This window comes from Marmota marmota, unplaced genomic scaffold (assembly GCF_001458135.2).
Source record: "Marmota marmota marmota unplaced genomic scaffold, marMar, whole genome shotgun sequence".
In the NCBI taxonomy this organism is placed as follows: domain Eukaryota; kingdom Metazoa; phylum Chordata; class Mammalia; order Rodentia; family Sciuridae; genus Marmota; species Marmota marmota.
In genome coordinates, this window is record NW_026000294.1 from 7,345,016 (window position 1) to 7,359,627 (window position 14,612).

General features: G+C 35.7%; 1 protein-coding gene across 1 annotated transcript; it reads right to left on the bottom strand.

The window, feature by feature from the left end:
- Positions 1 to 4,030: 4,030 nt before the first annotated feature.
- Positions 4,031 to 5,809, bottom strand: LOC107155634 (DDB1- and CUL4-associated factor 8-like). The gene is given in 1 exon segment (XM_048797236.1): positions 4,031 to 5,809. A coding segment is annotated over 1 exon segment (1,779 nt).
- Positions 5,810 to 14,612: the final 8,803 nt, after the last annotated feature.

A 14,612-nucleotide genomic window follows, 5' to 3' on the forward strand; every position in this document is an offset into this window, starting at 1 on the left:
ATATATATATATATATATATATATATATATATATATATATATATATATAAAACAACAAATCCCATGATTATACACAACTATAATGCACAATTAATAAATGTGAAGAGAGAGAAAAAATGCATTTTGGACCCCAAACAGGAAGGCCAGAAATTCTCTCCAACATACATTATAATTAATATGCCTAATGTACAACATAAGGATAATATTTTAAAAACTGCAAGAAAAATATCGGGTCACATTTAGAGGTAGCCAATTCAGATTTCAACTAATTTCTCAGTCCAAAGCCAAAAAGCTAGAAGAGCCTGGAATTAAATATATATGAAGTACTGAAATAAAATAAGTGCCAACCAACATTACTGTAGTCAGCAAAACAATCTTTCAGAATTGAAGATGAAATTTTAAAAAACTGCCAAGATAAGCACAAACTAAAAGAATTCATAACCACTAAGCTTATACTACAAAACATACTCAGTTAAATATTTCATTGGAATAAAGGAAAAATAAGTATCACAGTCATCATAGGGATGAAGTACACTACAAGATTAGACAAAGGAGAAATAATTTTAAATTAAGCATTAGAAAGAAATCAAAATGGCATGAAATAAAAAGAATTTTTCTCCAACAGTGAATTTAAATAATCTAAAATCTCCAAAGTACATAGACTGACAGAGTGAATTAAAAAAACAAGACCTACCTGTATGTTTTATATGAGGAACTCAACTAACAGGCAAAGACAAACATACACTGAAGGTGAAAGGATGGGAACATATACAGCATGCAATTGAAAACCAAAAGGAAATAGTGGTATCTACTCTCTTACCAGACAAAGTAGAAATCAGCCAAAATGAATCAGAATGGGTAAAGAAGGTCACTTCTTAGAGGTTTAAGGGAATCTTACCACAGCAAGATAAAATTATTGTAAATATTTATTCTCCAAATAATGGGACATCTGCATATGTAAAACAAACCCTTTTCAAATAGACAACAAATAACACTGGGTGTTTTTAACAAAATCTCTCTCACCATGAGACAGGTCAACCAGACATAAACTAAGACTCTTTGCAACTTGAAAATAATATTGATTAATTATGATCCATTGTATTTTTTTCCATTTCTACACCTCTTCTTTTATGGAATGGCTGCCAGGAAGATGTTTTCTGAAAAGAATAGTTTGGCATCTTTTACAACTTTATGCAGTTAAATTCTGTACATAACTAGGAGACAATTAAAATATTGTATAAAGGCCAATAAGGCCTGCACAGAACTGTCCTATAGATATTTTATATTGGAATGAAAATATGGTGTTGGAAAATTAACACTAAGGGAACAGATTTACCTACTTATTAAATTGAGAAAATTGTTAGTTTTGCCTACTATTCCATGACAGGCATTGTTTTATTCTATATACTCATAACACCAATATGTGCATAGGTTGACTTTGTAACCATTACTTCACCAGCTTGCCTTTTACCTATAATTATAATTGTACTTGCAATATAATTATCTCTCTGCTCTTGTGTGTTTGTGTTTGTACAGTGTCCTTTAGGAACCTTTAATTACTCCAAATGGCAAATATTCAAGACGAAGTAACCTTGAAATGTAACCCAAAACACGTGGAGTTGAGTTGCAACACACAGATTTCAATCAGAAAAGCAGAAACATATGTATTTAACAAGGGACTTATAAACTTATAACAGGGTCTGTATCTTAGTTTTTCAAGCTGTGTAAGCAGTTCTTACTATGGTGTTTGTCTTTGCTTCAAATGCTGGAACCTGAAATCAGCAGGGCAATGAGGAAGGAGAGATGAATGAAAAGTGGGGGAAGCAAAGATATATGTAATCCTTGATTAGTTTCTGGGACAACCAAGACAGACTGAAATCAAACCTCCAGCTTTGTTGATATGAATCCCCAGCATGAGAAGCAGATTTTTTTAATAGAGCTGGGGAAGCTAAAGGAAGATATGGTAGATCTGGAGTAGTTGTGGGCCCAGCTGCTACCCCATACCAACAAGATAAGCCAGCATAAAAGCAAAATGTGCATGAGCTACAGCAGCACCTGGTGCCCCTGTTCCTACTGTCTGAGCATAAAACAAATATGGCTACTATTTTTCCTTCGTCTTCCAAATCTTTTGGCAAATGCCTATTATAGCATGAGCAATCCTGAGATAGAAACAGGGAACCCTGAACAGTTTTAGCTTAGCTAAACTGACAGGGCATGAATTCCCTACAGAGGGAGAGCTGTTCACAAACAGCAAGTGGAAAAAGACCTACCTAATTAATGTGCTTTGTCATTGTTCTGACACCCAGTGTCACTTGAAATCCCAAATGATGCTTTTCCAATGTTTTGTTAATATTTACTAATATACATTCCACTCAGTTACACAGGTTGCCCCAAACTTGAGATCCTAGTTTATAACTGTCTTTTATGTCCTGTTTTAAACAACAGTGTTCAGAATCACTGGGTTCCCCAAGTGAGTTCCTTTTGGGGATTATTAAGGTCCTCTCCTAATAGCAGAGAGGTAGGGGCTAGTCACTAAACCCCCAGGCACTTGTCCCTCATGTTGAATCTCAATGAACAGAAACTTTGGTCAAGATATCGTCGTCCATTCCAAAGTCTAATTTATGTACTTGGTCCCAAAAGAGGAGTAATAATACCGATTTCAGGAAGTATTATCAGAGGAAAATCATTGTCAGGTTATGGGATGTTTCATTACATCATTTTTTCACCAACAAAAGTATGAAAACAAGGATGTTATTTAGTTTGCAAGTATTTGGGGGAAGGTGATCTGCATTTACTTACATAAAAAAAAAACAAAACAAAATTGTAGGACTGTGGGGCTGGGGTTGTGGCTCAGCAGTACAGCGCTTGCCTAGCATGTGCGAGGCCCTGGGTTCGATTCTCGGCACCACATAATAAATAAATAAAATAAAGTATTGACAACTACAACTAAAAAATAAATATTTTTTAAAAATGTAGGACTGAAGTTGTGGCTCAGTGGTAGAGTGCTTGCCTAGCATGTGTGAAGCACATGAGTTTAATCCTCTGAACCACATAAAAAAAAATAAAGGTATTGTGTGTGTCCACCTACAACCATTAAAAATTTTTTAAATGTATATTATTATTGAACATTAGTTAGACACTAAAATTTACATTAAATATGGCTTAAATACATTTTATAAAGTATAAAAAATTTTTGGCAACAATGCTATTCATAAGTTAACGGAAATGATACATTAACTATAGGAATTCTTACATTCCTAGATAGCATGTTATAGAAGATGGTTGCCCCAGGAGTTCTCACTGGAAGATGATTGAGATTTCTCAACCAAAAAATAAAAATAAAAATAAAACTGAAAGAGCAGAATAAAAAATATCATATGGTTAAATTATTTTAGTTTTTACCAAATTTATCAAATTATTTAATATTACTAATATGAATTCAGAAAATGTGGATAACACCAGTTATTTATTCTAAGGGGGTAAATTTTCTGGTCAGGAAATTACCTACCCACCTTTTCTCTTCTTTTCCTTTTCAGAAAACACACACACACACACACACAAATACTCACACACATACAAATTGTGTTTGGTATATGTATGGTCAAGGGTCAGCATTCAAGGAACAGAAACATGGTTTATTTTACTTCTCAAGCAACAAACATTTCTAAAATTTTCAGGTCAAATGAAGAACTTGATATTCAGAATTAAATTACTAAAGATTTAAAATTGGCAATTTCTAGAGTAGATAAATACCAGAATTAGCAAATTTTAGAGGTTAACTAAAATGTAACAAAAAAGAGGCATAACTCATTTACTTATACATTCATGGGTAAAGGGAGGAGTAAAAAAAAGAGAGGAATGAGTGAGGAATGTTGAGAGGAAGGAAATAATAAAAATGTTGTTAGTATATCTTATAGAAAACAGAAGACAAAAGGCAAATATATATTAAAACTGAAATCTAAAGTCTAGTCTATTGAGGTGACATTCAGCTTGAGGGGGGATGAATTCCTCAGGATGGCCAGCATTGCGCTCAGTCTTGACTTTCTTCTTCCTCAGATATATATGAGGTGCTGGAAGACTCAAGTAAGTATGCATTCATGCCTAGAAGGCCAGGACCTCCCCGGTGCTGGTAATGATTTCTTTCTGTCAGGTGACTCGTGAGGAACTAAAGCGCTTGACTATCAAACAGGTCAGAGTGGTGCAAGTTATCTGTAACTCTTTTCTGCTTGTTCTGCTTAAGCACATTCTTTAATCCAGTTAGCTCAGTGGAAGCTGTAGCTGTGGGTGCCCAGATCTTGGCATCATGGTCCAGGCCACTAGTTGCTATCACAGGTAGGTGAGGATGGGCTTCAAGACAGTTGACTGTACCTCCCTTGTCTGCCAACAAGAACTGAATGATCTGGCAAGATGCTTTCTCCCAGAGAAAGATGTGTCCGCAATCACTACCACTCATCACAAACTCACTTCTGGGGCCATAGAAGTTCACACCTTTTACCGTGGCATAATTTCTGTGGCCCTTATATCTCTTAACATAGTGAGCTCCATCACTATCAGAGGAGTTGAAGAGGTAAATATCTTCATCACTGTAGCTGGCTAGAAGCTCTGTGCCATCATGGTTGTACACAAGACTGGTGATGTTTATTTTGGTATCACAGTTGACCAAGTGATGAGGACAGAATTTCTTGAGTACTCCATTATTCTTATTCTCTTTAATTTTTCTCTGGTCATAAATCCTTACAAACTGATCTCGTCCACCCACTGCAAACTGGTAGGTATTGCTTGGATTCACATAGATTGTATATAGTCCCACTTTCTTCTCCTTCTCTTTTGTTACAACCACTTTTGAAGCTGGCTGCCCTTGTCTGAGATCAATGGTAAAAACAAGAGCATCTTCACCTGAACTTAGGAACTTAAAAGGGGAATCTGGCTCCAGAGCCAACTTGTGAGAAGCTCCCTTATGTTTGGCCACACACTTACTGTTCTTCCCAAATGTTGGAGCAGATAGTTCTGCCACCCTTACCTGGCCATCACGGGAACATGTGGCCAGGATGGAATCACCACAATTAGGAAGGAACTTAGCCTGGAAGACATTATTTTTGTGACCACTATCAAAGTCCAGTACTGGCCGTTTCCCTATCCAGTCCCACACTATCACCCTCAGGTCATCACTACCACTGGCCAACAAGGTGCCACGCTGATTAAAATGCACAGTGTTCACACAACCTAAATGGCCCTCAAGGCCATACTGGAAGCTGAAACGCTGCACAAAGATTCTTGACCCACAGGCCTCATACATAAAACGAGCACTGGAACCCAGCTGCTGCTCCCTGAGTGCTGTAAGGACTTGCCAGCGAGGTCGCGGGAGGGCAGATGTCTCTGAGGTCATCCACTGCTCCAGGGCCTGATCCTCATCCTCACAGTTGTTCTCCCGGTACTGTGCACATACCTGAAGCTGTTTTTGTTCTTCATCTTCCTCCTCTGTCTCCCGTTCTTCCTCTAAGTGGTGAGGGAACATGCTTTCCTCACTGCTGATGAAATGGTCAAAGTCCTTCTCAGTGTGAAAATCGATGGTGTCACTTGAACTTTCTGGTTCTACTTCATTTTCTGTGCCGACATGGACGGGGATATCACCGTCGATGTTATCATCACCATCTCCAGTTAAATTCGCACTCAATTTTGAGGCCTCTCTTTCATCATCAGAGTGTGTATCTCTCCCTGCCTCAGTGCCAGATGTCTCCTCTGAGGCGCCAAGCGGGCTTCCATTTTCTATGTTTGGTGAGGCATTTGTGCCACTCTCGTGACCAGACATTTTGAAGGATGTTTCCAGTAGCTGGTCTGCAATGGGGAAAAGCTGACTTCTAGGATATCAGGGAAGGAGGCAGGACCACCCTAAATGGGGTAGCCAAAGGGCAAAAAAGTAGGCTACCAGAAACTAAACTCCAACCTTCCAACCAGCTAGTGAACAGAGAACTGGAAGTATCGCCTGAGGCAGTTACATGGATGGTGGCCGATGAAGTTCAGAAGGCTTAGTCCCATCTCACCTCTCGCGGTATCTTGAGACAACATTTCCCCCCCCCCAGGCCTGCAAACTGTTACACTCTAGGCAGCTGCAGAACTATCAGCAAAAGTGATCATCCTTAAGCAAAAACATTTTCATGAGCCTCTCATTGCTTGGCTTGAAGATCATGTGCTCTATGGAATGAAGATAAAGGTTGGGAAAGGTTAGTTAAATACCCAACCGCTACTGCCTTCCTACATACAAGAAATATTTTAAGCTGGGCACTGTGGCTGCACACCAGTAAGTAATCCCAGGGGCTTGGGAGGCTGAGGCAGGAAGATCACGAGTTCAAAGTCAGTCTCAATAAAAGTGAGGCGCTAAGCAACTCAGTGAGACCCTGTCTCTAAATACAATACACAAAAAAAAAGAGCTGGGGATGTGGTTCAGAGGTCGAGTGCCCCTGAGTTCAATCCCCAGTACCCCCATCCAAAATAAGTAAATAAATAGATAATTTAAGAAGCAGGCAGTGGTGCACTTCTTATCTTAGCTCTTGACCGCCCCTAGATTCAATCCAAGGTACAACAGCGCTCGTGGGGGTATCTTAAGCAATTAAAAAATCAAACAGCTTGAGGGAAACCTGGAGGACTTTTAACTGCCAGAATTGGTATATGGTCACCAAATAAAATACAGGATGCCTAGTTAATTGCATTTCAGGTAAACAATGAATACTTTTTTTTAGTATGAGTACCCAAAATAGTGGATAAACTATTGCATTAGACACATTTTCTCTAAAATATTATTCATTATCTGAAATTCAAATTAAACTTGGTGCCCTGCATTTTTATTTATTAAATCTGACAGGTTCACTTTGAGAGAAGAGGAATTTAGTTCCTCAATGTAATCAAGGCTGAAATCAGCTGGTCAATTTAAAGTGGACATTTTAACAAATGTTGCTTTAACAATTTAAGATAAAAGTATGTCCCTTTTTTTAACCAACAAAGAGTCCATATATTTATTTGGAGTTAATTTAATTAAAGGTAATTAGGGAATGCCAAGTTAATTTTATGAAAAAAAAAACTTCTGTGATGTTATAGAACTACCAAAATATGGTCTATATCCCTCAAAATATCTTAGAGGTTTCTTTGGGGCCCTTTAGGAGAAGAGCTTCGTGGGAACAGCCAATTGGCATTGCTGCATTGACTTCAGAACTTCTCTGATTATCTAATGTGATGTGAGTACATTTTCTAAATAGTAAACTGTAGTTTATTACAGTAAACTGCTGTAGTAAACTGCTAAGAATGCCAGAATGAGGAAAATAAAGTTTTCCTTAAAGTAATTACAAGATAAATGCAAAATTGATTAAATATGTAAGTGTAAAATCTCATAAAGAGAAAAGATGGATTCAAGGGTAATATTAATGGAAATATACAGGAAAGAATATTCATAGCAACTTATAAGGAATAGCACAGTAGCCTGAAAACCACATGAAAGTCCATCATGAGTAATGCAGATAAATGAATTAGCATATATTTCTATAATGAATAATGCACAGAAGTGAGAATGATTGTGTTAAATTTGAATGCATCAACATGGATGAATCTTAAAAACACAATAATGAGTGATAACACAAATGACAGAAAGATAGTCTATAATTTGATTTTTATTTGAGTCTGTATAGATTTCATATGCAATAAAATTATTTTAACTGGCAAGGAAATAACTGACTTACAACTTAAGATAATCCTTATCTTATAGGGAGGAAAAGTTTGAAATCTAAATGAGAAGCTTCAAAAATTCTTGGTAATATTTATACCTTCCCATGATTTATTGTTATTTTTATTATCTGTTGCTAAGCATATACATTTATATACCATTTTATATGTATGCTATATTGTACAGTGGTTTTAAATTGTACAGTTGGGTTGAATATGTGTCTGCAGACAAGAAACATAAACCAGTTGGATAATTTGAAGCAGTTCAACAAGTGGACTTCCACAAAGGTGAGAGCAGACTATAGGGAAATCACAAGGTAAAGATTTACACTTACATACTGTTATGAACAGAAAGGCATTATACCCCTAACCCTAAATGTATGGCCAAAGAAGGTAGTTATCAAATATATGAGACAGGGCAGTGTAGAGAATCTGACCTGATATTACTCATCCCTCCAGGACACTTTAGGGAAGAGACCAGGAAAATAAATTTCTCAAATGTATTCTACCCACCCTCAGTTTTTCTGCTAGAATTTCCCATTGAAACTGGAAAAGAAAGAAGGAAAAGGAATCTAAGTGGGCAGTTGTAAACTAGCTCAACTCCGGGGAACAGGAATGAATGACAACTTAATTATTTGGTAGGCTCTGTGGGCAGATGGTAGTGCTGTTTACTGGAAGGAGGGCTAGAGATGGAGGTGAGGGAATCCAGAGTTCTGTTTTATTTGTATCAAGTATAAAATATCCACTAAGCATTGAGAAAATAGAAGCTTTGATTTAGAAACTAGATATACATAACTGGAGTTTACAGGAAAGATGATAAATATAGAAATCAATTTGGCAGTCATTAACCACCAGTAACAAAAGAGATCACCTAGTAAGTGAATATACAGTGAGAAGAACCAAGATATTGAACTGGATACTGGAAACTCCAATAATTATTTTAAGAATAAAAGGAGAAAATAACCCATATGGAACAGAAGGAGTAGACAGGTGTATAGGAGAAAACAAAAGACTATGATGCATATGTCAAAACTCCTTCACAAAGGAGGGGCTTATCAACTGTACAAAATATTGCTGATAAATTAAGGTAAGGCTTGGGGTTGTGGTTGTGGCTCAGTGGTAGAGCGCTTGCCCAGCATGCATGAGGCACTGGGTTTGATCCTCAGCACCGCATATAAATAAATGAATCAAGGTCCGTCAACATCTAAAAAATTAAGGTAAAACTTGAGAAATGACTGTTGTATTTGGTAACAATGAGGTAACCATTGACATGCTGGAACTCTTTTATAAGATTCATGAAAACAAATACTTGGCTAGAGAAGTTTGGGGAGAGAAAAGAGAGGGAAGAAGTGAAAATAGTGAGTAGAGACAACTCTTTTTAATTTTTTATTGGTTCTTTTTAGTTATACATGACAATAAAATCCATTTTGACATAATTATAAAAGAATGAGATATATCTTGTTTTAATTTAGTTCCCAGTACCTTCCCTTCCCCTCCCCAATCTCCCCACCTTCTGCTCCTTTCCTTTTGCTCTACTGATATTTCTGCCATTTACCCATAGTTATTTTTTAAAATTAATTTCTCATGGATATACATGATGGTGAGATTCACAGTGATATTTTCTTTTTGAAAAAAAATCTAAAAATTTTGTTTTAGTTGTAGATGGAAACAATACCTTTATTTTATTTATTTCTTTTTATGTGGTGCTGAGAATTGAACCCAGTGCCTCACACTTGCTGGACAAGCACTCTACCACTGAGCTACAACCCCAGTCCTCACTGTGGTATTTTCATATATGTGCGTAGGAAAGTTATATCAGATTCATTCCACTGTCTTTCCTTATCTCATCCCCACTCTTTGCCCTTCATTCCCCTTTGTCTACTCCATTGATCTTTCTCCTATTTTTAAAATTTACCTCTTCCCCTTATTGTGAATTAGCTTCACATATAAGAGAAGACATTTGAACTTTGGCTTTTTGGAACTGGCTTATTTCATGTAGCATGATAGTCTCTGGATCCATCCATTTACTGGCAAATGTCATAAAGTAATTCTTCTTGAAGGCTGAGTAATGATCCATTGTGAATATAAACCACATTTTCTTTTCCCATCTTTTGAAGGGCACCAAGTTTCACTCCATAGCTTAACTATTGTTAACTATTATCAATTGAGCTGGTACAAACACTGATGTGGCTGTGTCACTGTAGTATGCTGATTTTAAATACTTTGTATATATGTATATATATTGTGGAGTGGGATAACTGAGTCAAATGGTGATTCCATTCATAGTTTTTTGAGGAGTCTCCATACTGCTTTCCATAGTGATTGCACCAATTTGCAGTCCCACCAACAATATAAGAGTGAACCTTTTCCCCACACCCTTACCAACATTTATTGATACTTGTGTTCTTGATAATTGCCATTCTGGCTGGGGTGTGTTTTGCTACAAAAAGAAGAACATGAGAATAGTAACAAGGGGAATCTGTTTTAAGAGATTTTTATTTAAATCATGGTTATCACAGGATGTTATATGCTAATTATAGTTATTTAGAAAAGAGTAGTAAAACCATAATGCATTGGAGCTGAGTTCATGAGGAAAGTTTAAAATAGGTGAGGGAGGATAAGATTCAATGCAAAGGTGGAGGACTTATACTAGGAGGGAAGACAAATTATTTGGCACAGAGGAATGTAGATTGTTAGATCTGATGTAGAAGAATATGCATATTCTCTTCTAATTTATTTTATCCCTGAAGTGAATAAAGGAAGGAAATCAGCTATGAATGAAGAGGATTAAAAATGTGCTGAGGGGCTGGGGATGTGGCTCAAGCAGTAATGCACTCACCTAGCATGTGCGGGGAGCTGGGTTCGATCCTCAGCACCACATAAAAATACAATAAAGATGTTGTGTCCACCGAAAACTAAAAAATAAATATTAAAAAATTCTCTCTCTTCTCTCTCTCTCTCTCTCTCTCTCTCTCTCTCTCTCTCTCTCTCTCTTTAAAAGAAACTGTGCTGAAACTTTGCGGCATATAAAGATTTTAAACAACTAACTCAATTTCTTCTTAGTGGCACAGAAAACATTCTCTAAGATCACATTTAGGGAACAAAGCAAGTTTCATCAAATACAAAAAACAGAGATAAGTTATGCATCCTATGAGATCATAATAAGTGAAATGAGAAATCATTCTTATTTCATTCTAAGATTCTAAGATGAAACCTTTTTTACAACTGGTGTTTAATATACTTTTGAATGAGGAAGGAATCATGGAATAAATCAGGAGAGAAATAAAACAAATGCTTAGGAATGAATGAGAATAGAGATACAACATACCACAATCTTTGAGACATTATGAAGACAGTTCTAAGACAAAGTTTATACAGCACTTAGTTCCTAGATTAAAAATATGGAAAGATCATAAGTAAGTAATTTCATGTTACACCTCAAGAGACCAAGAAAAGAAGAACAAAACCAAAATCAGAAGGAGACTGGTAATAGTTAAGATCCAAGCTAAAACTAATAAGTTGAGAAAAAACAAAGGGTCAATGACACAAGAGTAGACTCTTTGAAAAGATAATTGAGAATGATAAACTTTAGCCAAACTAACCAAAAGAAAGATAAGTTCCAAATCAACAAAATTCAAGAAGAAAAAAGGAGATAACAACACAGATGATTGTGAAATCTAGAGGAACATTAGAAATTATTTTAAAAATCTACACTCCAATAAACTATCAAATTTCTACAGACATATGACCTACACAAAATGAATCATTAGGATATAAAAACCATAAATAGACTAATAACAAGCAATGAAATTGAAGCAGCAACTAAAAGTCTTCCAACAAAGAAAAATAAAGAACCAGATTAATTCCGAGTCACACTCCACTAGAACTTTAAATGAAAAAAAGAATGACAACAATTCTCAAATTATTCCATGAAATAGAAAGTGAGGGAACACTTCCACATTTATTCTATGAAGCAGATATCACCCTGATACTTAAACCAGACAAAAGCACATCAAGGAAAGAAAACTACAGACAAGTATTCCTGCTGAACATAGATACAAAAATTGTTAACAAAATATTGTAAAGCCTCACTCAAAAACTTAGTACAGTCGGGGGTGTGGCACATGCCTGTAATCCCAGTGGCTTGGGAGGCTGAGACAGGAGGTTTGCGAGTTCAAAGCCAGCTTCAGCAACTCAGCAAGGCGCTTAGCAACTCAGTGAGACCCTGTCTCTAAACAAAATATAAAAAGGGCTAGGAATGTGGCTCAGTGATTGAGCACCCCTGGGTTCAATCCTCAGTACCAAAAAAAAAAAAAAAAGCAGGAAAAACATAGCACAATGACTATACACTATGATCAAGTGGGTTTCATCCCAGGGATGCAAGGTTCATTGGATGTATGGTTCAATATATGAAAATCAATAAGTGTAATCCACTATATAAAGTTAACAACAAGAATCACATGATCATCTCAATATATGAAGAAAAAACATTCAACAAATCTGGCACCCATTGGTACTTAAAATGCTGGAGAAACTACGGATAGAAGGAAGACACCTCAAAATTGTAAAGGTTACACATGATGAACTCAAGTACAATATCTTATTGGAAAAGAAAAAATATGAAATAATTTCCTCCAAAATTAGGAGCAAGACAGGGATGTCCATTTTCATCACTTCTATCCAATATAGTTCTTGAAATTGTAGCTGGAGCAATCAGGAAAAAAGAGAAAAATAAAGATACACAAATAGGAAAAGAAGAAGTTCAAATTTTCTGTTACCTACTCTGTAGGAAAATAAGTAGTCATATTATCTCTGTTGACTTCCTTAACATGACTGCTATGTAGAAGAGCCAAAATCTCAACCAGAAATCTAACTCCGCAAAGTAACAGGCTATAAGATTGACTTTCATAAATCAGTCACTTTCCTATATGTTAATAATTAACCTACTGAGAGAGATCAGGAAGAATATGCCCCTCATAACATCCTTAAAAAATAAAATACTATGTAATAAATCTACCCAAGGAAGTAAAACCTCTACAATGAAAACATAGAACACAGATGAAAGAAACTAATCAATATCTTAGAAGATGTAAAGGTGTCCCATATTCTTGGATTAGCAGAATTAATATTGTCAAAAAGGTCATACTATCAAACACATATTCAATGCAATCCACATCCAAATACATTTGGTCTACTTCATAGACTATAAAATTCTATGCTAAAATTCATTTGGAAGAGTAAAAGGACCAGAATGGCCAAGGCAATCTGAGCAGGAAGTGTGATTCTTGAGGCATCACAAAACCAGATTTCAAATCATACTATAGAGCTATAGTAACAAAAATAGCATGGTTTTGGCACCAAAAAGGCATGAAGAACAAGAGTATAGAATAGAAACCACAGAGACAAACCCACACAGATATAGTCATGTGAAACTCAGAACAGTTGCCAAAAAATAATTTGAAGAAAAATAGTCTTTAATAACGTGTTGCTTTGTCAGAGTGGATGATTCTTGAGGAATTCAGATAATGTTTAATGAGTGTCATCAATTCTGCAAGAAAAGCAAAAAGTGACTCTTGTGCAATGAATTGCTAACTCTGGCACAAGACTGATAAATGGACCTGACCAGAAATTTTAAGGCTGCTTGACTGTCTGGAAGATAGTTGAGTAATTACTGTATTTTAATGCAGTCCTTGTTTTAGGAGACCTGAAATTATAAATAATATAAGCAATTTTAAATGAGGAAATTACTACATTTTAAACTTAGTTAATTTAAATTTTTTTTCTTTGTTGTATTCATAGATTTTTAATTTTCTTGAGTTTCTTAAGAATTAGATGTTCTATCCTTCTTATTCTATTAGCAAAGAACATTATAAATTAATATAATTTATAAATTATAAATTACTATAATATAATTTATAATGTATGGCATTTTATGACTTTTTTCAGTAGAGAAGCCAAAGCAGCATTGGTATTGCCCAGTCATTTTTTGGTTCTAGATTTAGAATAAACACAGAATGTCTACATAAACAAATTATGGAATATACTTGGACAACATCTTGTGTTTAGAAAAACACTATCTTGTAAGAAAAAATTAGCTTTTTTAGGGTGAATTCTGGAATATGCTATTGTTACTTTGGCAAATCAGAAGGCACATTTTTAAAATTAAAAAAGTAATATTTTCAAAACAAACAAAATATTAAGGGACAGTAAGTGATTTTCAGAGGTTGGGCAGTTTTTGTATAATGAGGAAAGGCTAACATGCTTAGGGATATCTCTGTTGTCTTTCAGAGGTGGTATGTGTTTGAAATAGTAAATTGTTGAAGTAATTACTGAGTATTGTTAAAATGAGGTATGTGTGAATAGAAGTAAACATTGTGTAGTGGTAACATAGATCCTCACATGACTATGAAGTATAAATTTTGGCTTGGATGGAGAAGTAAGTAATACAGAAGCTGTAAGAGATTAATTTTTTTTTCAATTTTTTTTAATTTTTTTATTGTTGGTTGTTCAAAACATTACATAGTTCTTGATATATCATATTTCACACTTTGATTCAAGTAGGTTATGAACTAACATTTTTACCCCATATACAGATTGCAGAATCACATCAGTTACACATCCATTGATTTACATATTGCCATACTAGTGTATGTTGTATTTTGCTGCCTTTCCTATCCTCTACTATCCCCCCTCCCCTCCCCTACCCTCCCCTCTTCTCTCTCTGCCCCCTCTACTGTAATTCATTTCTCCCCCGCTTTTTTTTCCTTTCCCCTCACTTCCTCTTGTATGTACTTTTGTATAACCCTGAGGGTCTCCTTCCATTTCCATGCAATTTCCCTTCTCTCTCCCTTTCCCTCCCACCTCTCATCCCTGTTTAATGTTAATCTTCTTCTCATGCTCTT